Below are 23,404 nucleotides of genomic sequence, written 5' to 3'. Positions count from 1 at the left end.
TGCATTTTACACATACTGCCATTTCAACTGAAAAGGGGAAGAAAAAAGACACTTTTTGTTTTTAGATCTTTTTGCTTTTTGGGTATTTTTTTAATGTAAGCATTTTTATCTACAACTTTCCCCAGTACTGCTTTTGCTGCATCGTATGTTTTCATATATTGTGTCTTCATTTTCATTCACCTCTAAGTATTTTCTAATTTCCCTTGTGAATCCTTCTTTGATCCACTGGTTATTTAAAAGCATGCTGTTTAGGGGCACCTGGGTGGCTCAGTCAGTTAAGCTTCTGAGTCTTGATCTTAGCTCAGGTCTTGATTTCAGGGTCATAAGTTCAAGCCCCACATCAGGCTCCATGCTCAGTGGGGAGTCTGCTTGAAGATTCTCTCCCTCTGTATCTCCCCCCACTTGCATGCTCTCTAAAATAAATCTTTTAAAAAATGCAAAGCATGCTGTTTAACTTCCACAATTTTGTGAATTTTCCGGTTTTATGTTATTGGTATCTAACTTCATCCCATTGTGGTCAGAGAAAATACTTTGTATATCTTATAAATCTAATGAGATTTAATTTGTGGCCTCACATATGGCCTATCCTGGCAAATGACCCAAGTGCCCTTGAGAAGAGCATTATGTGCCACTGTTGTTGGGCAGAGTGCTCTGTGCGTATCTGTTAGATCCGGCAGGTTTATTGTGTTTGGCCCTCTATTTCTTTATCTTCTGTCTGGTTCTATTCATTATTGAGTAGGGTATTGAAATCTATTATTATAGAAAGGTCTATTCATCCCTTCCCTTTTTTGCTTCATATATTTTGATGGTCATTAGGTGTGTAAATGTTTATCACTGTCATACCTTCTTGCCGTATTGAGCCTTTTATTAATATATACCATCCTTCTTTTTCTCTTGCAACCTTTTGTGATTCAAAATTGAATTACTTGGGGCGACTGGGTGGCTCAGTCATTAAGCGTCTGCCTTCCGCTCAGGTCATGATCCCAGGGGCCTGGGATTGAGCCCCGCATTGGGCTCTCTGCTTAGCGGGAAGCCTGCTTCTCCCTCTTCCATTCTCCCTGCTTGTGTTCCCTCTCTCACTGTCAAATAAATAAAATCTTTTTTAAAAAATTGATTTTACTTGATATTAGTATAACCACTCCTGCTCTCTTATTTGCATCGAGTATCTTTTCCACCCTTTCACTTTCAACTGTGTTTTTGCTATTATTATTATTTTTGGATCTCAAATGAGTCTCTTGTAAAGGGCATTTAATTAGATCATGTGTTTTTATCTATTCTACTAAGCTCTGTCTTTTGATTGGTTTAATCCATTTACCTTGATTACTAACAAGGAGGGGCTAACTTCTGTCATTGTGCTGTTTTCTATGCATGCTATAGCTTTTTTGCTCATTTCCTACACGCCTGTCTTCTTTCAGTGTTGATTTTTTGTAGTGAAATGTTTAAATTCCTTTTTAATTTCCATTTGTATATAGACTATAGCTATTTTCTCTGTGGTTACCCTGGGGACTACATTTAACATCCTGAAGTTAGAATGCTCTAATCTGAATTTATAGCAGATTAACTTCAATAACATACAAAAACTCGACTCCTTTCCCACTCTTCTGTTGTTGATGTCACAAAATTACATCTTTATACATTGTGCGCCCCAAAACATAAACTAATAATTCTTCTAAGTACATTAGTCTCCTACATTATGTTGAAAACAAGATCTGGAGTTACAAACTAAAGTTAAAATAATATTAACTTTTACACTATTTTTTTCTTTAAATGTGCTTCCTAAATCATGTGGAAAGAGAGAGTAGTTACAAACAATTGCTATAATACTAGCTTTTGTAATTGCCCAGGATCTACATTTATTGAGATCTTTATTTCTCCACATGGCTTTGAGGTGCAGATGGTGTCCTGTCATTTCACCTTGCAGGACTCCTGGGAGCATCTCTTACAGGACAGGTCTAGTGGTCACAAACTGCCCCCTCTCTTATCTGGGAATGTCTTGATTTCCCCCGACTTTTGAACAGTTTTGCTGGATACAGGATTCTTGGTTGACAGGGTTTGGGGTTTTTTTTTGGTTTTGATTTTTTGTGGGTTTTTTTTTTGCTTTAGCACTTCACATATATTGCCATGCTGTCCTCTGGCCTCCCACGTTTCTGATGAGAAATCTGTATGTATTCTTACTGAAGATCTCCTGTGAGTGATGATTTGCTTCTCTCTTGTTGCTTTCAAGATTTGCTCTTCATCTTTTGGAAGTTTGATTAGAATGTTTTCAGTGTGGCTTTTTCTGAGTTCATTCCACTTGGGAGTTTTTGAGCTTCTTGTATATTTATGTTCCTATCTTTCATCAAATTTGGTTAGTTTTCAGCCATCCTTTCTTCGAATGTTCTCTGCCCCTTTCTCTCCTGGGACTCCTGCAATGTGTATGTTGATCCTTTTGATGGTGTCCCATAGTTCTCTCAGGTTCTGTCCACTCTCTTCAATTTTTCTGTTAGGCCTCAGTGATGTCCACTGTTTTATCTTCAAGTTCACTGATTCTTCTACCTGCTCAAATCAGCCTTTGAGTCACTCTGATGAATTCTTCATTTCAGTTGTAGTTTTCAGCTCTGGAATTGTTTTTCTTTTAGGTTTTGTTTCTTTATATTTCCATTTTGTTTACACATTTTCTTGGCTTTCTTCACATCTTCCTTTAGTTCTGTGAGCATCTTTAAGACAGTTGTTTTAAAGTCTTTGTTTAGTGTATCTACCATTAAGTCTTTTTCAGGGACAGATTCTGTTGATATTTTTTTCCTTTGAATGGGACATACTTTCCTTTTTCTTTGTATGCCTTGTGATTTTCTGTTAACACTAGACATTTAAATCTAATAATGTGATAACTGAAAATGAGATACTCCCCCTTCCCCGAGGTTCCGTTTTTTTTTTGTCTTTTATTTTTATGGTTCTAGGCTTTCTCTTTGCCAGGATCAGACTGAAGTATAAACCTACATTTTTCTCAGGTCTTTTCTGAGCCCTTCCTTGGGCATGCACAGTTTCTTATATCCCCTGTATATGCACTTGTTTTTGAATGCCCTTGGTTTTTGTCCTGAATTTCCTGAAAGGGGAAACACACACACACACACACACACACAGCTGAAGGAGGGGAAAGGGCACTGGACCATTAAGTCTCCTGGCAGCCAGAGGGTAAGGGCTTGCAACAGTGACTGCCAGGCTCTTTGCACCACTGTGATCAGAAGCAACAACCAGTAATCAGAGCACAGATTCCCCCATAGTTGTAGTCTAGGCTCCTTTTCACCCACCATAGCTCCCATATGGTATATGCAGCCCTGTCCGGGAACACCTGCACACCTGCTCTGTGGCTGGGGGCAGGGGATGGGTAGTGCTACTGTGCTCCGAGCTGAAATTGATCAAAAGTAACCACAATGTACAGTCCAAGTCTTCTAGAATTTGCAAGCCCTTAACAGACCCCAGAGTTTCAAAATAGTTCCATCATAGGTGTTATTTTAGCCATAGTATTTTCTGTTACTGATCCCGTGGAAATTCTAGGTTATCAAACCAACAAAACCTTATAGTCAACAGTTTATAAAAATACATCTTTATTGTGTTTCAATGTTCCTGCATGATAGATACCTAGTCATATAAACTTAGTTTCCATGTTAAATATAAATTAAGCAAACACACCAAAAAAACTATAAACAAATCAGCAAATCTGCTGGAAAAATCCCTCCAAGCCATGAATCCTTATTAAAAGTGCATGCTGGGATGATGAAACGATCTTAAATCACCATACTCTGAAAATTGTTACCTGTAGCCAAATCTAAATGTTTAAAGAAGCAATAAAGGGCAAAGTGACATGGAATAAAACCATGGTGGGTTTCTCAACTCCACATCCAGTGAGTTAGGCAAGTCAAATGGCTCCATCTGACATTTCAGCAAAGTATCACCTTTGTGTAAAAAAAAAAAGATCAGGGGCCTGTCCTCAAGCTACAGGGAAATGTCCAAGCAATCATAGGAGAGCATGGCCAGAAGACTTTGTAGTCACATGGTTCCAGAACACGAATCCCAAAGGGCCCAAAAATGAGGAAACATCTATTCCACCCCAAAAGCCATTCCCAGAGCTCAAAACCAGATTACTAACGATGACTAAGGATCGGCACATGTCCTGAAAATTCACAACCGTAGCAAAACATACAACATATATAAACATATATAAAACCTGGAAAAGTCTTGAATATCAGAATAGAAAGGTTCAAACATGAACCTTGAGAGGTTTGTTACTGCGGCCAAAATACCCAAGTTGGGACTGGCCTGACATGTTTTTCCTATAAATTTTGAGTCTAAATCCTTGAGAGACATAAGATGCATGTCCTCCTTAGTCTTCTCTCATAGGGTGCTCAAACACAGGGGACCTACTGTCCCAAGTCTCCCACGGCCCTCTTTAGGGCTAGAGCAATTCAAACAACTTGTGGAATGGTGCCGAAAACTATACCAGGTCCAAATCCCACACGGAGGGCAAGGTTCAGCCCCGAGGGTTTCCACTGCTTGCTAGGAAAGAACTCCATGACGGCAGTTCAGAAACAAAAGCAGTGTGTGACTGCCGTCAGAGACCCATCCTTGAGTTCAACGGCAGGGATGCTAATCACTTCTGCGAAGGTGAGCATGGGCTCACGTTCCCACGGTGGGGTCAATTACGAGGCTCTGAGGCTGTGGGGCTGCGGACCGTGGACATGAGGTGGGACTTGTAGGTTTTGCTCAGGCCCGTCATCCAGAACTTGAGCAGCTTGACATTGTCCTCTTCAGATGCTCCGAGGATATTCAGGAGCTTCTGCGTGTCCTCTTTGGGCCGACTGTCCACCTTGGTGAATTTGAAAAGGACCTTCACTTTGCTGAAGAAAACCAAAAACACAATGCTCAGATACCACAGCAAAATCACACCACGGTTCAGGGCCCGAGGCCTAACGGCTTCAAGGCCAGCACACAGAGTGGCGGCTCAGGACCCAGCACGCTCCAGCACCTCTCCCCGGCCTGGCAGTTCTAACCCTGCGTAATGAGGCCACTGCCTCAAAATGGGGGGAAAAGCCCATTTTCTTTTAAATTCATTAAAGGAATTTGTGGCTCCTTAGCTTCATTGTATTATTGGAAATTAGGACAATGTCTAACTGAATTTCACAAAAAATTACTAAAGGAAACTTATTAAGGAAATAAATAACTAGTCTAACTGTAACAGAAAAGAAACATCTGTCATCTGGCTTTCAGATTTTTTTTTTTTTTTAAAGATTTTATTTACTTGAGAGAGAAAGACAGAGAGACGGAGCACGAATGGGGAGGAGGGGAAGAGGGAGAGGGAGAATCAGCTCCCTGCTGAGCAGGGAGCCCGACTCGGGACTCAATCCCAGGACCCTGAGATTATGACCTGAGCTGAAGGCAGATGTTTAACCGGCTGAGCCACCCAGATGCCCCTGGCTTTCAGATTTTTAAAGTTAATTAAGCAGCAAAATTAACTACTTCTCTTGGAGGCAACTGTCACCGCCATCTCACAGAGGAGCATCGTGAGGACTAGGAGTGCCGACCTTGCTCAAGGTCACCCAGCTAAGAGACTAAATGGCAAAGATGCTATTTGAACCCCTGCTCTGAATCTCTATTCTACCCCACTTCTCAGGGAGGCCACAACTTTTTCTGAAAATAGCTCCCGGCTCTTGCCAGCAGAATGTAACTGCTACTGGCTGCCCAGCACCCCCATGAGAAAGCAGACTCCAGGGGCCAACGCGGGGTGTGCTTACTTCATCCACTCTTCCTTAAGGCAGACGAGGCACTGGTCCACCACACCCACAGACAGATTCTGGTTGGTCAGAGCTGCTTCCATCTTATTCAGGATGGTGGGGCCAACTGGGAACAAGGGCGGGTTGTCAGCATGGGCGAGCGAGAGGCAGCCTCAGCGTTCTTCTCCCCACTCACCGTGGTGAAAGGGAGGCGGCTCGGCAGCACCCACCTCGGTCCGCAGCTACAGGACTTCCACTGGTCACAACAAACTCGTACTTGCTGAGGGACTGGTCATCCTCGCACCCGGCTGGGTGGAGGCTGGAGCGAGGGGCTGAATGGGCCTCCACGACGACAGCAAATTCTGCAGCAGCACAAAATGCACTGCGCTGGAAGGCGAGCCTCTGCCCCCAGGGAGCCTGCTGCCCGCCGCCAACGCTCCCAAGTCCGTCTCGGATCTAAGAGCGGAAAGCCGCCTCCCTGACTAACGCCTGGCCACTGAAAACCTTCTGCAGTGTATCTGTTAGCAGAGTTAAGGGCTACCTCTTGCCTCAGTTAATGTGTTATATTCCAGTAACTACTAATTATGTATCTGAAATTCACTTAATGCCAAACAGCCCTGTGACGGCGGTCCCAACGTTAGTCCCATTTTATGACAGGGAAAGAGAGTCAAAGAAGCTAAGTGGTTTGGCTCAAGGTCATACTGCCAGGAGTGGTTAAGAATTTCAAGCTCATCTTTGAAAACAGGAGCCTGTGTTCCAAAAAAAAGGTGCTGCCTCTCAGGGACTCAGGACCCAGCCTGGGATGCTGAACGCAGTGGCAGCTCAGGACTGCTGAGCACCAAATGCCCCACCGATCGGGCTTCCGGCCATCTCTCAGAGTGCTCGGGGAGGCCACTGGCTTGCCCGGGGAGCCTGGGATTTCTACCCAAGCAGACTCCTGAGCTCCTCAAACCAAAGACAAGGATGCTGATTAGATTCCTGGCTCTCAGCCCAGAGGAGTAAGCCTGTCTGTGCTGAGGGCAGAGCCAGGCCCCGCTGTACTAGTGAATGTCAAGGCTGGATTTAAGGCACAGACAAGAAAAGAGTTGCCTCCCGAATCTTGCTGGCAGAACAGCACGACAAACCTCTGACATCCGTCTGTGTTGTTTCCATTCCCATGACTGTAACCTGCCCTCCACCAAGAACCACGCCCAGCAAGCCACCCTCACTCTGAGACTGTCCTGTCCAACCCTCGCCCATTTTAAAGACAGAAAACAGAGGCCAAAGCCACTGGGAAAGCTGGTCTTCCTGCTTTTGAGCAGCCAGCATTCCCACAGGCAGCATCCTCAGATCCACAGCTAAGACGCAGTTCCACTTCTGAGCCCACAGGTTCAGGACCTTGGCTCAGACAGGAGAGGGATGTACCTGAGGCCAGCACGTGGGAGGGGATCTGCACGTGTGGGCTGAGCCCCAGGAAGTTGCAGCGGTAGGCCTCCTCGTACTGGTTGCTGTAAGGGATGATGCGGACACAGCCCACTGGCAGCATCGTCTAGAGAGGACACAGTGACTCGGATCTGATGCTAGCTGGAACATGCCCCACCCGTCACCATCACCCACCCCCCGTGAGCCCTCCGCAGTCAGTCTAAAGCCTCTCTCCTCCCAGAAGGCGTTCCTGGTCACTTGGCCCCACTGGGGTGTCTCCTGCATGGCCCAACTCCTAATCCAGCAATCAGTCATACAGGATTTGTGCTACCTCTTGTTTTGTGGTATTAATCTTTCTATTATTCTTTGACTTCTCAGATGTTTGTCTCTCTTCCCTCACTCCAAAAAGAGATTATAAGCTTTTTGAGAGATTCTGTCATATTCATTTTGCGCCCTCACAGGCCTAGGCAGATATTAAGCATGAACAAGGTTTCTGAGGACTTAAATATCATCAGCCAGACCTGGGCCTTGGCACCCACTACACTTCTGAGGTGCAGACAGCATGGTAGACCCGCATCTCACCTGACTCATCAGGAATGTTCTGTGCACAGGGACATGTGATAACCCAAACCTGCTTCTAAGGCAGCTGTGAACCATGCCAACGGCTTCTTAGAGGGATCCGGGGGTTGGGGGTAGGGTAGTTAGCTATCACTCTAACAAGATAGCACAGACTCCTTCCACTGGAAATAACCATCGAGGACTGCCATTTTCAACAGTGGAGAAAAAGCACAGATCTCAGATTCAGGCATGAACCTTTGGACCGAGCCATCCCTGAATCCTAACATTAACACCCACGGTCAGGATTTAAAAAAAAAAAAAACCTAGGCAAACACCGTCCCGCTATAAAACACTTACAAGAAAAGCTACTCTTACCCGAAGAACTTCAAAAGCTGACTGGACAAGGTCTGCGTCTCTACTTTTCCAGATCACTTGGTTCCCCATGAGAACATGCCAGGCCAACATGCGAAAGGACGGGGCACCCAGGACCTGAAAAATACAGTTCAGTGCTTTCTGCCCTGAATTTTCTTTTGTGCAACCAAAATTATTTGTGTTCTCTGTAGAGTGAAGGAAGATGGGTTGAAGAGAGGGAAGGGCAGGCTGACTTGCCCGCGGTCAGGAGGAGGCAGGTGGAGGCCTCTGAATGAGCACCTGGAAGCCTGATCCCAAAGCCCTGGCACTCTGTAGGATCTTTTCCCCAATTTTATTTTTAAAAACTTGAAGCAGAAAGGGCGCCTGGGTGGCTCAGTTGTTAAGCATTTGCCTTCAGCTCAGGTCACGATCCCAGGGTCCTGGGACTGAGCCCCGCATTGGGCTCCCTGCTCGGCCAGGAACCTGCTTCTCCCTCTCCCACTCCCCCTGCTTGTGTTCCCTTTCTAGCCGTCTCTCCCTCTCTCTGTCAAATAAATAAATAAAATCTTAAAACAAACAAACAAAAACCTTGAAGCAGAAAATGTGTTAGCTATTTGCAACATTCACTTTCTCTCTCTCTCTACACCATCTTGCCGAATCACGTCAAAGTAAGGGACAGGCAGCATGACGCTTCAGGACCCAGGAAGGACAAGGGCTCTCCTACAGAACCCCAGTACACACCACCCCCAGAAACACCACACAGATGTGCCATCAACCCAGTATCCGCAGCTCCAAATCTCTAACAATGTCCTTGACAGCTGTTTTCTTTCAATCCAGGAGTCCCTTAAGGATCAAAGACTGTTTCATTTATTCTGCTGTCTACCCCGTTTTATGCCAGAACAGTCCCTCTGTCCACCTGACTCTTTGTAACTTCTCTGACACTGGAGTTTTGGGGGAGTTCAGTCTGTTATCCTATAACTTATAAGATGGCTTTTTAAAAAACAGGGGGAGGCTAGAAATACTACATTTTCCAAAACTCCTATAGCTTCAAAATACCCCCACGTCCCCTGGGATTGAAGATTCCTTCTAACTTTAATCCACGTAAGCAATCGACACGGACGATTTTAGCCAAATACACGGTTTTGGTGGGTGAATGTTCCTCATTCAGAAGCCCCACAGAGCATCTGCCATTAAATCAGTCTTTACTCCATTTTTCAAAACAGAAATAACTACCTTTTGTTAAAACTCATGCTCATTGTAAAAGTAATCACAGAAAAACATAAAAAGGGACTGCCCTTGTAATCTTGTCATCTCTTTTTCCCGTCCAACCGAACATAACCATGGTCGACACTGTTGGGTGAGGCCTGTCTCCAGCACGCATGTACATAAACACGTACACCACCCTGTATGATATATTGGATGCTTTCCTCTCTGTATTTAAGGACATTCCATTGTTTGGGTGGAATTCCTATGGATGGACATCCAGATTCCTTCCAATTTTCTGCAAGAAGGGCCATAATTTGCACTCTGCAAAGCGTCTAAGGCCGCACGCAAACCAACAGTGCCATGAACAGCATTTCCTTTAAAAGGTTCCAGCGTGACAAGGTCAGAGGACCATGAGAAGCCAACCATGCAGGGCTTTCTGTATAAAAGACACCTACGTCAGCACTAAAAGGGGAGCACTGTGCCTGTGGCCGAGATACCCCACAGTCTGTTGGTGAGACAAAGACAAAGACAGCCCCAGCTGTCTTTGGCCAGCCATCGAGGGTTTTTGGTTACTCCTAACCAATCAATCCCCACTGGGTCTGAACATCCTGGGCCTAAAGGACAAAGTGTGCTGGATGAGAAGGAGGGGACTGGGCTCTTCTCCATAGTTTCTGAATGGGGGTCTACCCCTCTGCCGCCTACCTGCCTCATGTGCCGAAGGGACTTAAAGACAGACATCTTTCGGGGCTGCCAGTTTCCACAGTCTGAGAGCAAGGAAGAATCTGTTGGGCACTTGGTCAGCTCCCGCCCCTCTGCACCCTCTGGCAAGACAGGAGCTTTCTCCTCCTCTTCAGCCTCGGAGTTGTCCCAGCTTTCGGATTCCTCTTCCAAGTCTGCAAGGCGGACAACAAAGACATTTATGAAACATGCTGTCCCTGGATGCCTTCACTCCCCAGATGCGACAGCGCTGTGGTGTCCACTTTAGCCCAAGGCATTCCTGATTTCTGGTTTGGGCCAGTATCTATACCATTTGTCCTTGGAGCCCTGCGGGGAGCAGGGAGGGCCAAGTCTGTTTACTTACTTACTCAGCTCAAAGCCTCACGCTGCATTACGAGGCAGGCACCCGCTAGACTGTGAGCTGCTCATGGTCATGGGATGATTCAAAGCAACGACGAGAAGGAGGATAGCTCGTTCACTTCCCACTTCCCACTCAGGCACTATTCTAAAGGCTTCCACACATTCTTTCACTTCCTCCTTTCAACTGTCCTGAGGTCAGTACTACTCTCCCCATTTTACAGAAAAAGAAATACTTGTTATTTCCATTAATCTCTGTGACAACCATCACAACTAAGGACATCTTCGCTCCATAATCCAAGTGAGATCCACAGGGAAGAGGTCTTGTCTGGTCACAGAACGTGCGAGAGGAGCAGAGCCAGGATCTGAAGCCAGGTCTGTCCAAATCCAAAGTGTGTGCTCCGGACTAAAATACAGTCTAACACATGACAGCCCTGCATGCCTGCATGTCTCTTTCCTAAAAGCTCTGATGTACTTGGCTCTCTCTAAATACTCTCACCAACAAACTACCCTTGCCATTTTCACTACCCTAGAAATTTGAAATCACAATAATAAATGGTTCTAGGGTCCGCTGATCCGCGAGGGCGTGAAGGTGGACCACAAGTTTTTGTCTTTTGGAGCATACTCTGCCCTTGCTGAAACTCTACTCCCTTTCTTCCACTCAGGAAAGCATGCTGGAATCCAAGTGTGTGCAAAGTCACCTGACTACAGGAATAACCTTGAAACAGTTCCAATTTATTAAGGCCAATTATCTGCACCCTGAAGCACATCAAGTGTTACTCGTAACACACTACACACAACATACATCGCAAGTCTGGTTTACCCAAGTCCAAAGCTGAGGCTGCTGACCTAGGTCACCAAGAATCAAATCATCTCCGAAAGAGCAGCTCAGCCAGGATTGAGAGCAGAGGTTCCTGGGCTGGTACACACCACAGCAGAATGCCCTGGGAAGTTACTTAAAACACAGGATCCTGAGCCCCAGATGTGCAGCTCCGATCAAAAACCTGGGGAGGACTACCCAGACATTGGTAAGGCTTGGGAACCACCCTTGATGGAAACCCTGGGTCCACCTGAAGCATAACATTTTATTGTTCAAGTGTCTAGAGAGGGCAAGCACCTGGGGATCATAGGACAGGGACAAGAAAACCTTCCATCAATCCATCTTCCCCACCGCCTAACAGCCCTCAATAGCAGACTTTCCCAGGCTGCCCAGGGTGGTAGATGCCTTCATGTGACTGTCAAGAAAAAGGAGACAGGAAACCACAGTAAAAACACTAAGGCTAAAGGGCGAGCTCTTGCAGATGTTCCTCCTGGGTTACTGATCCTAGGGTTCCCTTCAACAGGATGGAGGGCCGGGGGCTGTGAGATGGGCCCCAACAGCCGCTGCAGGCAGAGGTGTCCAGCACAAGCACTCCCAGCTCACCTGCAAGCTTCTCCATCTGGACCAAGGTGTCCTCGGTGGGTGCACCCTCCAGGAGCTTCTCAGTCAGCCGGCTGCCACACGCCTTCAGGAGCCTGGAGAGCAAAGCACCATCTATGAGGTCTTCTTGCCACAATGAAAATGGAACCTGAAGCCTATCAAGCCTTTTGATCTACTAGTTCACAGAAAATATGGGTATAGAAGATCATGTTGCACAGACCCACAAAGTCACAATCAGGCAAACCCAAAGGGAGCATTTTATAGGACAAATGACCCAGGTCCCCCAACAAGAGGTATGGAAACATCTGTGGCAGAGGCATCAGAGAAACTGCTCTAGACTAAGAACAGAACGAGGTGCATGCTGCGCAGCTGTGATCTGATCCCATTTCAAAAATCAATCCTGAACAAGAAAACAGGAAAACTGAACACGGATTGGGCTGGATGATGCTAAGGAATTTGTCAATTTTGTTGGATATGGTTTTATATTTGAAATGATACAACTAAGATCCGCTTTAAAAAAGATATTTCAGGGGCGCCTGGGTGGGTCAGTTGGTTAAGCGTCTGCCTTCAGCTCAGGTCACGGTCCCAGGGTCCTGGGATCAAGCCCCGCATCGGGCTCCCTGCTCCGCAGGAAGCCTGCTTCTCCCTCTCCCTCTCCCCCTGCTTATGTTCCCTCTCTCGCTGTGTCTGTCTCTATCAAATACATACATACATACATACATACATACATAAGATAAAATAAAAATAAAAAAGTATTTCAAGAAAAAGGGAGGGGACAGAAAAAGCCGTAAAATGCTGGCAACTGCTACAGCTGGATGATGAGGGTATGCAGTTCACTGTACTGTTTATTCTACTGTGGGTCTGTCTGAAAATCTCTCCTAGATGATTTTCTGTAGGACATGGGAGACAGAGACTTTCTCTTTTGTTCGTAGGTCCTCAGGAACTACCCTCGAAGATCTTTGTTCCAGGTACGCACGTCCTCTGCACCCGGACCTGATCTGGGCGACGAGGCCCCAGACTCGTAGCCACGGCTGCACAAGGATGCCTTTGGGAGAGGTACATCTTGCAATGGAAGGAACAGAAACAATCTGAGGCCAGAGGACAGACTGTGGTGATATTCAGAAGACGGAGGCAATCCTTTCCTCCTGACCAGGCAGGTCTGAGTGCCCCAGCACACTCCTAACAGACGGCCTGTGCTGGAAGGGCCCCCAGCAGCCCGCACCGAGCTGCAAGAGGGGTGCAAACCTCGGACCGCTGCAGCCCTGACTGATGAACCCCTGAGCAGCCCAGCCAGAACCATCCAGGCCAGCCACTCCCAAATTCCTGACCCACAGAGCTGTGTGACATAAAGCTCTATTGTTGGAGACAAAAAAGGGAGATCACTGCTCTTGGCATGCGAGCATCATCTTAAAACATATGGGGAAGTGCGGGCCCTCTCAGTCTGTTTTCTATATGCCTGAGGGAAGATGCCTAGAGCAAAAGCAGGACGCAGGTCAGCGCCTGCCAAGTACCCGGCACAGAGGCACCCGGGAAACTCAGCCAACGACGGTTTCCCCAGATTCATGCGGCACCCACCCAGTACACCGTGACTGCTCTCACTCTAACAGTCGCTGAAACCCTGCAAACGTGGTTACCAAGCAAAGGAGGTGTGAAGGCATGCCCACAAGTTGTCATCGCTCGTCAAGGATGTCAACGAACGAGCCGCATTGCCATTGCGTTGATGCAGGAAGGGTGTGAAGGCCGTGTTCATCCTCTGGGCGCGCTGCGGGCAGCCAAACTGCTCTGCCTCAAACACCTGAAATGCAAAGGGAACAGGCGGCCTTTGAGCAAAACAGAAGCAGCCGAGCAGCCCAGAGCCAGCTCATTCACAGCCAACTTCCTGGATCCCACTCCAGAAGATTCTGTCCCATTCTGCTGTCCTGATGCAGGCCACAGAAAAGTGCCCCCGGTCTCCTCACCCCAAACAGAACGGCTTCTGCCTCACAGCTTAATGAGAAGCTACCTGAAGAAGAGGAAGCGGTTAAGAATTTCTCCTGTGTCCTCTCCCACATCCACCTCATTAGGCACCCGATGGGCACTCAGGTGGTACAGGAGCTCGCGTGCTCATCACTGCTGTTCTTCACGTCCTTCCAGTCCCCTGCCCCCCGTCCCAGCACATGGAGGCTTTCAGCGAGAGACCTGGGGCGGGTGGGACATGTGCCCTGTTCTGGCACGGAGGTGAGAGAGGAACGAGGCCCTCCAGCACCATCTACGGCCTCTCGCAGGGAAATCAGCAACGTTCCGATACGGATGTTGCTCCAGCTGCTGGGCTGACTACAATGAGTAGATCCTCCCATTCCTGCAATGGACACACAACACGACCAACAACAAAACACTGTGGGACGCCGGGTGGCTCAGTCGGTTGAGCATCGGGCTCTCGGTTTTTGGCTCAGGTCATGATCTCAGGGTCATGGAATCAAGCCCTGCGTCAGGCTCCACACTGGGCGTGAAGGCTGCTTGGGATTCTCTCTCTCCCTGTCCCTCTGCTCCCACCCCGCTCTCTCTCTCTCCAAACAAAAAACAAAACAAAAACAAAAAACTCCACCAAGGCCCAAAACAAAACATAAAAAACAAACAAAAAACCCAAATAAAACAGAACAAAAACCCCCCAAATGGTGTGGTTTTAGGCCACTGAGGTTTGAGGGCTGTTTGTCACCACAGCACAACCGGGCCTGCTCTGAGAGACGCGATGCCATAGCTACGGGTCTACGCTGGTGACGGTCTACGACACGCTTCATGAACAGGCTTCCAAATGAAGGCCAGAGGAAGCAAAGACACCAGGGCATGTGAGCGCAGTAAAGAAGCCAGAGCTGAATGGGAACTGGGACAACAGTGGACTCAAGAGAGGCCAGTGAAGCAAGCAGGACTGATGGCCACAGCCCTGACTGTGAAGTCGAAGACCACAATTCGGACAGAGCAACGGCCGCAAGACCTAGAGATAATAAAGCCAGCTGCGCTCTGACCCCCGTCAGTGCCAAGCTCCTCCCCGACTGCCACCCACTCTCCCTGTACGTGGGGTCACCTTGAGTGCCTTGCCCTGCAGTTCGTCAATGATCCCTCGGATCTTCCCAAGCAGGAAGGGCCAGGAGTTGATGAGGTAAATCCGGTCCATCATGATGGCAATGATGCTGTACCAGCGCTGGAAGCCCCTGGCCAGGCTGTCTTTGATGAAGAAAGTGTGGCTGAACACGAAACCATGCTGCTCGTCCCCAAAGAAGATAGGGCCTTCCCGGCCAGGGCAGACCTGCGAAAATCAACACTGCCTGCTGTGGTGACAGTCAAATCCTCCTCCTCCAACTTATCTTTCTGTACTAATTGACTAGCATTCATTACAGGAAGAGAGGGAAAGCCGGGGACAAGAGAGGAAAACTGCTTTCATCTGCTTCTGGGATCAAACTTTCTAAAGATAACATTTATTACCATGGATTGCAAGGGCCTGTCAAGTAGGTTCATGACCTTTTTTCTACGCCGAGCCATAAATCACTCCTGTTCAAATATTGTATCTGTTCCATATGCTGTGGCATATAGTCATAGAATGACATATTACTCAGCAATAAAAGTGAACAAGCTACTGACACATGATTAAAAAAGAAAAAAATATTGTATCTCTTCCAGACTCAAATTGGCCAACATCACTCATTTGGAATACACTGCAGAAGGTCAAAGCAGTTACTATAAAGTCCATACAATAAAATTTGCGTACTTTGTTTACAGGACAGATGTTAGGTCTCCCTCATGACACATGCACTCTACTTTACACACAATTCTATCAGGCACAATCATCTGCTTCTAGCTGATCAGCAGCAGGAAATAAATTTAAAAAATCTTAAAAAAAAAAAAGTTAGCAGCAGGAATCAAAATTAGTAGTAGGAAATCAAACAGAGGGAACCAGCTGAAGGTAGGCACACTGCAACCGTAAGTTAAAACTGAGAGGGGGCTTCACTGTATCTCATCAAGTGGGTACGGAGAAGGGAAGTTTTATAACTGATTTATGAATTCTTCATGATAGGTAAAGACGTAAGAACCAAGGACACCTGTGTGGCACAGTCGGTTGGGCATGTGACTCTTGGTTTCAGCTCAGGTCATGATCTCAGGGTTGTGAGATCAAGCCCCACATCAGGCTTGGCGCTCAGCATGGAGTCTGCTTGAGATTCTCTCTCCCTCTCCCCTCCCACTCATGTGTGCACACACGTGTACTTTCTCTCTCTCTAAAATAAATAAATCAATCTCAAAAACCAGAAAACCAAAAAACATAAGAGCTAATTGAATTCAACAACAGGAGCTAGGAAGTTTAGGAACAAACTGATTCATCTGTTGGGAAGTGAGAGCACATGGTAACCACTAAGGCTTACAGCAATGATTGAGACAATAAAAAAGGTGATGTCTGGTATGGTGAACCACATAACCTAGAAATAGTTAATTTCTTAGAAATATGTTCATCAAGAATGGACACATGACAAAAGTTTCGTGCCTGAAACGATAAGCTAGCAACCGTTCAGAACACTGGAGTCCAACCCAACTTATCCTGGAGTTCGAGAGAACTGGAGCTGCTCCGTGCTCCCTGCTCACTGATCCCCCGTCCTCTTCGTGAAGGACTGACCTCTGTCTTCCTTTCCGTAACCAGTAGTGAACTTGTTCGGGGCATCTGGGAGTGTGTGTGATATTCCCACAGAGTCCCCTCCAGGGTCACGGTGCTCACCTCACAGCTTAGGCTCCGTACACAGGCCTGGCGGACAATGCTGAAGAGCTGAGGGTGGTTGGGGTGCTGGTGACTGACATATTTAATCGAGGTCTCTTTATCATGGCTGATATACCCGGGATGTCCGGCAGCAAGGGACCGGCAGCCCTGCCACCAAGAAGGAGAAGAAAACCAATTAGTCAGGAAGCAGGCAACAAACTTTCTTATGCACATCTGAACGAGAAAACCCAATCCTTTTTCCTATAAAAATAACAGGCTTCTAGAGTTACACTTCTCTGAAGATCTCAATGTTTCCCGAATAGATCTCTGAAGATCTCAGATCACAAAGATCGTCAAAGAGTATGAATACGAGATCTAATCTGCTGAGCACTTATGTAGCAGGTATTACAAAGAGCTCTGCATGCACGGTCTCATTTAGCCCACAGTGCAACTTTATGAGACACTTATAGCGAGAAGCCTCATTCTGCAGGAGGCAAGGCGGAGGCCCGGGGTTGCAAAGTGGCTCACACAAGTGAGTGTGACCAGCCTCTGTCCTTGGTCCTGACACAACCACTTCGCAGGGGCCTCAGGCGGCTGGTGCGGCACCCTGGGAACACAAGCTCAGAGCCCACGCTCGGGAGTGGACCTGGCTGGTGCCCGGCTGCTGCCCCTCGGGAGCCGCTGCCACACGAGCACCAAGGCCTCGCATCCCAGAGGCTATCCCGCCCGGAGGCCGCCCAGGACGGTACTGTGGCCAGCCGGTCCCCGTGGCAATGCCAGCTCAAGGACTCTGTCCGGCACCCTTTCCTTCCCTCCTCTCCTGCACAGCCGTCAGACTCGTTCCCAGCAGCAAGGCTCTCCCCACAGGGGCTTCCAGCCTGCCGTCTGCTTCTCAGCGCACCCAAACTACTGTGGCTGGGTTCCTGCTCACCCTGCAGTGGCAGGGCTCACACCACTGCTGATTTCAGGTCCCGACTCGGGTCTGTCACACAAAGCAGCAGCCGGTTCAGGGAACTTAAACTTCATTCCCTAGAGCTCACACAACGACACCAAAAGTAAGAGCCAGGCCCCCGGGAAGAGGAAACCTTGCACGACACTGGACTGAGGAAGTGGAGCCGAGGATGGGCCAGGGTGCAGATGCAAGCATGCAAAGGGAAGGGCTGAAAAGCAAATGTCAACTGCATCAACTGTCAATGTTGGCACGGGGTGGGTGGAAAAAACTAAAGCTGGGATCAAGGGAAAGAACTAAAGGGACACAAAGAATTGATCACATTCCACAGGGCCCACAAAGAATGGTCTGCACACCTTCCCGTCCACTGCTTAGTCCCACGGGGTCTCCCGCCCACCCGATCCAAAAAGAAACGTCTCCAACACCCTGAGAGACACTTGCCTCGCACATGTCCGACTTTTTGGGCCCCGGGCTGCTGGACTCTGCGCTGGCCCCTTCCGCTGGACTGTGAGCGCGGATCCGACTGCTCATCTGAATGCCACCCTCCTCCTCCTCGGCCTGTTCGCCCTGGCCAGGGCTGTCCCCATTCCCAGCCCCTTGAGGAAGTGGGGCGTGCAGAACTTCTGTGCAAAAGAGAGTGCGGGGGCCGTGGAGCTCACAGAAGTGACAGAGAGCGACAATGGCATTCATGGTGTCCTGGAGACAGCAGGAGGCCTGCATGGGGGAGGAGAGGAAACACCATCAGCCGGCCAGCCTCTGCCCGCACCACAGAGCCCGCCCGCTGCTCTGGGGTGCATCAGCAGGCTTCCCAGCCAGCAAGGCAGGTCACCCAGGCAGCCAGCCGTCCAGCCAGCCAGCGGGCCCGGCATCAGGTGCAGGGAAAACTCGGCAGACAGAACATGGTCCCTGCCTACCAGGAGTTGCAATGGAGGAGGCAGAGTGTAATTCAAGGATCACACGGAAAACCCTTCAGTTAGAGCTGTGACAGGGCTAGGAGGTGGTCAGCCCAGAGAAGAACACAAGCGCGAGGGACAATGTGGCAAACACGACACAGATCAAGGCCATAGGGGTCTGGAGGAGAGACTCATTTATTCTATCAGCAGCTGCTGTGCTGGGTGATATGCTGTTGCCCTCATGGAGCTTACCTTCTAGGAGGGGACGGACAAACTGATTGCTCTCCTATGGTGACAGCTTTGGGAAGAAAAGTATGGCAGGTGTGGGGCCGAGACTCACTGGAGGAGGTGGGATGTGATTTTGGGCACAGGGGCTCTCTGAGTGAGAGCTGAAGGGAGGAAGAGAGCCATGGGGCCAAGGAGGGGGCATGACAAGGGGTCTACAGAGTTGGGGGACGAGGGCAGAAGACCAGAAGGAGGTGGATTTTTAGGGACCCTTCTAGGCCACAGTGAAGGCTGATTTTCTTCAGACTGGAGAGTCTCTGATAGGTTCTGATGAAAAATATGGTAAATCTGAGTAGTGGACAGTGGCCAGGATTCAACCCTTCTCTTTTGGGGACCCTCTCTCCCATTATGGAGCCAAAGAAGGTAAGATAGCCTCTGTCCTCATCCTCCCATATGGGTGTGACCAAGGCTTGACCAGTCCGCCACACCTGCCCAGGAAGCCAAACCCAGTGTGAACATGCGTGGGGGCCGGGGAGCGAGTCCCAGGCGACAGCAACCTCAAGACCCTGAGTGGTCTGTCCGTCACTGCGTCCTCCCAGCAGCCTCCCTTCTCCAGCCTGCTCGCTAACTCTGCCACCCACCCGGCATCTTGCAGACAACCTCTCAGCTGACACGACTACCACTGCTCCTGTCCTTATACCTGAGGGAGGGGTTGGCGCTCGAGTGATAGTGGAAATGGCAGAGGCCAACACAAAACAGACAACTCAAGACAAAGTGAGCTGGGCTGATGTGAGTCAGGCATGGGGATCAGATGGAGACTTGTGGGTGCCCGGCAGATAGGGAGAGTGGGGGCACAAGATATTCCTTAGAGGGAGGTGGGCAGCAGAGAAAGAGTTGAAGAGACAGAGCATTTAACTGGAAAACTCTGAGTTCCATGGAGATTCTGGACCGCAGAAGCAGAGAGGAGGATGAAGGTCCGGGACACTCCAGACCTTTGCTTGACTCACCATCCTCACCATTCACTTCTTCCTTGCATGTCCCTGTTGACAGGTCTCCCAAACCAGCCCCCCAGAGCAGCTGCTCACTTCCATCGCATCACTCTCTCCCGTCCTCGCTTTATTTTAGTTCTCCTAGAAACTGCACTGTTTGTGTCTCCCTGTACGAATGTCCCCTAAGGTGGGGGTGGGGGTCTTAGCTACAACAGTTCCTGACACACACTGCAGGTGCCACATTAAAGTTCTGGATAGATGAGTGGATTTAGGAGCTGCCCATGGAGAGAGGACAGCTGGTGCCACAGAAAGCAGAGAGCTCATCGAGGATATCTATGGGCAGGAAAGGTTCAAGAGCACAAGCATGGGGAACACCGGAGTCTGAGAGCCTAGTGTCATGAGACCCAAGTAAGCCAAATTCACTTTACTTTTAAAGATTTTATCAAATAAGCCAAATCTAAATAGAGGTTCCACCAGGCTCACTCTGGTGAGATCAAGGAAAATGATGGTTTAAGCAATCTGTTGTGGAAGAGGGGTGAGGTGACTGACAATGGAGTAAGAATCCCAGAGGAAGAAGCACTGAGACCCAAAGGCAGAGGCTTTAACCCTGGAGAAAGGCCACATCTTCCTTTGAGAGGCATAAAAGAGAAATAAGGTTCCTTCCAGCAAAACATCCGCATGAAAGCAGCACTTGGCTAAGGTTCACCCCGTTTACTGTAGAGCATCCACACGAACCTTTAAACTCAGCAAAATCACACGTGCACCATCCCGCCTAGACAAGAGCACACAAGGCCTTTTCCAAATGAGTCGGGCAGGGCAACGGCGGCCATACTGCAGGTCTAAGGCCTGATGTTTTCTAGGTGAGGGGAAAAAAAAAGAGCGGATTCTAAGAGCAACGCACTTGGTGGCGCACATAAAACCATCAAGCAGCATCTGAACGGCTTAGCAGGCCTCTTGTCTCTGAGCAGTAGCTGATGGCAAGCTGGCGCTGCAGCCAAACTTTGAGCTGAACTTTCGCACCCCTACAGCGTTATTTCATAAAGGACTTCTTTAAACATAAATACATTTACATCTTTTAAAAATACAAAACACTTACAAATATAAGGTCTTCATCCTTCCTACTCTTGGTTACAAGAGGACTGTCTTGGCAGCACCCACACCATGCCAATTTAACCCTTCAGATCTTAGGCCTTCAAGTTTCTCTCCTCAGATGGGAAGGACAGACCAGAGGTGATGTTGCTAAGCTACTTCCCAGCATCCATGGTCAACATGGGAGACTTAATTATTAATAATTTTTTTGTTTTGTTTTGTTTTTTTAAAGAAAAGCAGTCCCCATCAGGAGTACCACAGCCCCAGGCAGCTAGTGGAAGACAGGGATGTACCACTTAACTCCAAAGTCACACAGAAAAAAGCCTGTCTCCAGCCTTTACCTGCCAGGTGATGTCAAATATCTTACTAGAACTACCCTTAAGCTGAGAAACAGAGGCCAACCCGCACCTCTCAGGTTAACCACAACGTGTGCAATCAGAATTCTGAGTAGCAGGAGGTCAGTTCTCTATTCACTCCCACTTCCAATCTGTACCAGACGTTTCCTGAAGAAAATAAACTGGCTTGAGTATGCCTAACAGTTCGGTGTTCCTTTCCTTCCTTCCAACAAGTTTTCCGGAATCCAAGGAAGAAGCTGAAATCTGCTCCCTATCGCTTCAACTTTATACCCAAAGCAAGATCCAAATACCTCGAAGGGGTAGGGCCCTTTTCCGAGGCGCTGGCCCGGCCTTGGGTCTATTTCATTCTCACTTCCTAATGAGGCTCAAATAGCACTTTGCAAATAGAGTATCATAATGGCTCTTAACCATTAACAAGCACCAGAATTCCCTGCAGCTTCTTTACCTAGTCTTCTTTAGGGGAGTCTCATTAGGTCAGCAGCTGGATCCCAGCAAGTCCAAGGTGAAACGTTCCACAGGGGATGACTTCCAACTCAAACCCATTCACACCGCGGTGGCTCTATTATTTCTACCAACTTCACCTGGATTTCTGTTTACAAAGCTCCCTGATGACACTAGAAGGGCAAACACGGTCACGTGCCACTATTTCTCAATCTCTTCATAACAACGTTGATAATCCAATGGCTCCAGCACTTTCTCTGCTGTGACAGGGAGCCCCTACTGTCACCCTGGCTGGACACCGTGGGTGGTGCCAGGTGTCCAAGGGCTGGAGAAGCAGCACCTCCTTTCAGCAAACTCCTTCTTCCTTGTTCTCTGCCTCCAGTGGCTGCTGCTGATCACCTGGAACCTCAATCCACAATGCGCCAATCTTTGGGTAAATATTTTTTCCAGGTGATAAGGTTGCGTCCAACAATACCCAGAAAACAAGAGAGAAATGTGGTCTTCTACGCACCCTGGAGAGCACTGATCTGGGCCTATCACTTCATCAGAGTGCCCGCCTCAGAATGCCAGCCTGGGAGAAAAGGAATCATGACACACACCCTCTTCCCTAAACCAGAGGTAAGGCAAAACCTGGGTGGGAGGGAAGGCCAAGAGTGCAGTGTCCTGGCAACATTAAAGGAGAAAGAATCAACGACGCTGACGGGGCCTGAACCCATGTCACGATCCTCCTCCCTTTACCGTCCGTGGATCTGCCACCCCGCCACATCTCAGGCTCTCGGCCACCCCCTCCACGCTGGCCCCTAACCTCCCCGATCGCCAACACCGCACACCAACTCGAAGCACACTGGGGCCGCACAGCTACCCCGAAGGCTGTCAGGCTTCTCCAAGGCCCTCAGGCCCGACCCATTCCCCTTCCTCGCCCCCAGACGCGCCCCCAGCGGCTCCCGCCCGCCGCCACCACCCGTCCCTTCCTAAGCCCTCCTCCCGGAAGCCAGGCTCCCCTCAACCTCCACGAAGCAGCCCGACAGCCCGGGTTCCAACGACCTGGACAAGCCAGGTGGCCGCTCCGGGACGCGCTCCCGCACGGGCACCGACCCCCGGGGGCGCGGCGGAGACGAATTCCCACCGGCCTGGAGAGCTCCGAGCCCGGCTCCGGCGCTCGGGCCGCGGCGCACCTGACAGCGTCTTCCTCACAGGACCCGCCCTGCGCCCCCTCTTCGAGCCCGTCGGCCCTCTGGCGCCCAGCCCCGCCGGGACGCCCGCCTGGCCTCGCGAGCCCCCGCACCTCCCGTCCGCCGGGGGAACCTCAGCTCGGGTGCCGGGAGCCTCACTCACCGGGGCCGCGGCTGCTGCTGCGGCGCCGAGACCGAGGCGCGTGACTCGGCCGGGACGTACCATCCGTCCACTCCGCGGGGGGGGGGGGCGCGCGGGCTGGCCGAGCGCACCTGTGCACCGCGAAGCGAGAGGGGCCTTGCCCAGCCCGCACACCCGAGAAGACCGCGCGAGCCCGGCAACTCCGAACTCTGGCGGGGAACCTGAAGCGGCTGCCCGACACCTGCCTCTTCCGCCGCCCGACTTCCGCGCCTCCCCCCGCCGAGAAGTACGGAATGGTTCCAGCCTCACCGGCAGGGCTAGTGGAGAAAACCATTTCAAGGAGGGGGGGGGAATACTTAAAATTAAAAAAACATTTAAGAAAGAGGTTTGAGGGATAATATAGCCAACCTAGCACTCCCGGTCCACACCGAAGAGAGAAATAAATAGAACGTCTCGACGTTATAAAGAGCAGGGCAGTGGCTTATGGTTTCACCGTTGGCTTTGATTAAATTGCCGATGGAACCCGTCTTCTGTGGGACGTGCGGGCAGGGGGCCGGGAGGGGGCCGTCACGTGATGTGGAGCAACCGCGAGTCGCCGTTAGGAGGCTAGGTCTGCAACTGGCGGTGGGGTGCGGCGGAGTGCGCATGTGCATGATACACTGGCGTACCCGAAC

The 23,404-nt window shown here is 49.3% G+C and overlaps 1 protein-coding gene across 6 annotated transcripts; it reads right to left on the bottom strand.

The window, feature by feature from the left end:
* Positions 1–3,573: 3,573 nt before the first annotated feature.
* FLCN (folliculin) lies at positions 3,574–22,776 on the bottom strand. 6 transcript variants are annotated; one of them, XM_021694568.1, is made up of 13 exons: positions 21,421–21,467; positions 20,266–20,386; positions 17,865–18,137; positions 16,496–16,642; positions 14,819–15,040; positions 13,392–13,552; positions 11,761–11,852; positions 9,966–10,156; positions 8,082–8,195; positions 7,152–7,275; positions 5,978–6,109; positions 5,769–5,874; positions 3,574–4,874 (listed from the first exon to the last, which is right to left on the bottom strand). In XM_021694568.1, the coding sequence occupies exons 3-13, from the start codon at positions 18,111–18,113 to the stop codon at positions 4,673–4,675; spliced, it is 1,740 nt and encodes a 579-aa protein (XP_021550243.1). In that variant the 5' UTR covers positions 18,114–18,137; positions 20,266–20,386; positions 21,421–21,467; the 3' UTR covers positions 3,574–4,672. The 6 variants fall into 6 exon arrangements, with proteins under 6 accessions (XP_021550243.1, XP_021550245.1, XP_021550244.1 ...); XM_021694570.1 differs by lacking the exons at positions 20,266–20,386; positions 21,421–21,467 and adding an exon at positions 22,702–22,776; XM_021694569.1 differs by lacking the exons at positions 20,266–20,386; positions 21,421–21,467 and adding an exon at positions 22,752–22,773.
* Positions 22,777–23,404: the final 628 nt, after the last annotated feature.

The sequence above is a fragment of the Neomonachus schauinslandi genome, chromosome 15, assembly GCF_002201575.2.
Source record: "Neomonachus schauinslandi chromosome 15, ASM220157v2, whole genome shotgun sequence".
Classification (NCBI taxonomy): domain Eukaryota; kingdom Metazoa; phylum Chordata; class Mammalia; order Carnivora; family Phocidae; genus Neomonachus; species Neomonachus schauinslandi.
Note: the sequence above shows the minus strand (reverse complement) of the source record. Positions and strands in the feature narration are given on the sequence as shown.

Bases quoted from the DNA above. Each gene is read 5' to 3' on its own strand.
- FLCN (XM_021694564.1), bottom strand. From the start codon at position 20,445: ATGTGCGCCACCAAGTGCGTTGCTCTTAGAATCCGCTCTTTTTTTTTC. The intron at 16,643-17,864 runs GCAAGTGTCTCT...TCTTGGTGGCAG, and splicing joins AAAAGTCGGACATGTGCGAG to GGCTGCCGGTCCCTTGCTGC. The intron at 13,553-14,818 runs GTGACCCCACGT...TTTGCATTTCAG, and splicing joins TGCAGGGCAAGGCACTCAAG to GTGTTTGAGGCAGAGCAGTT.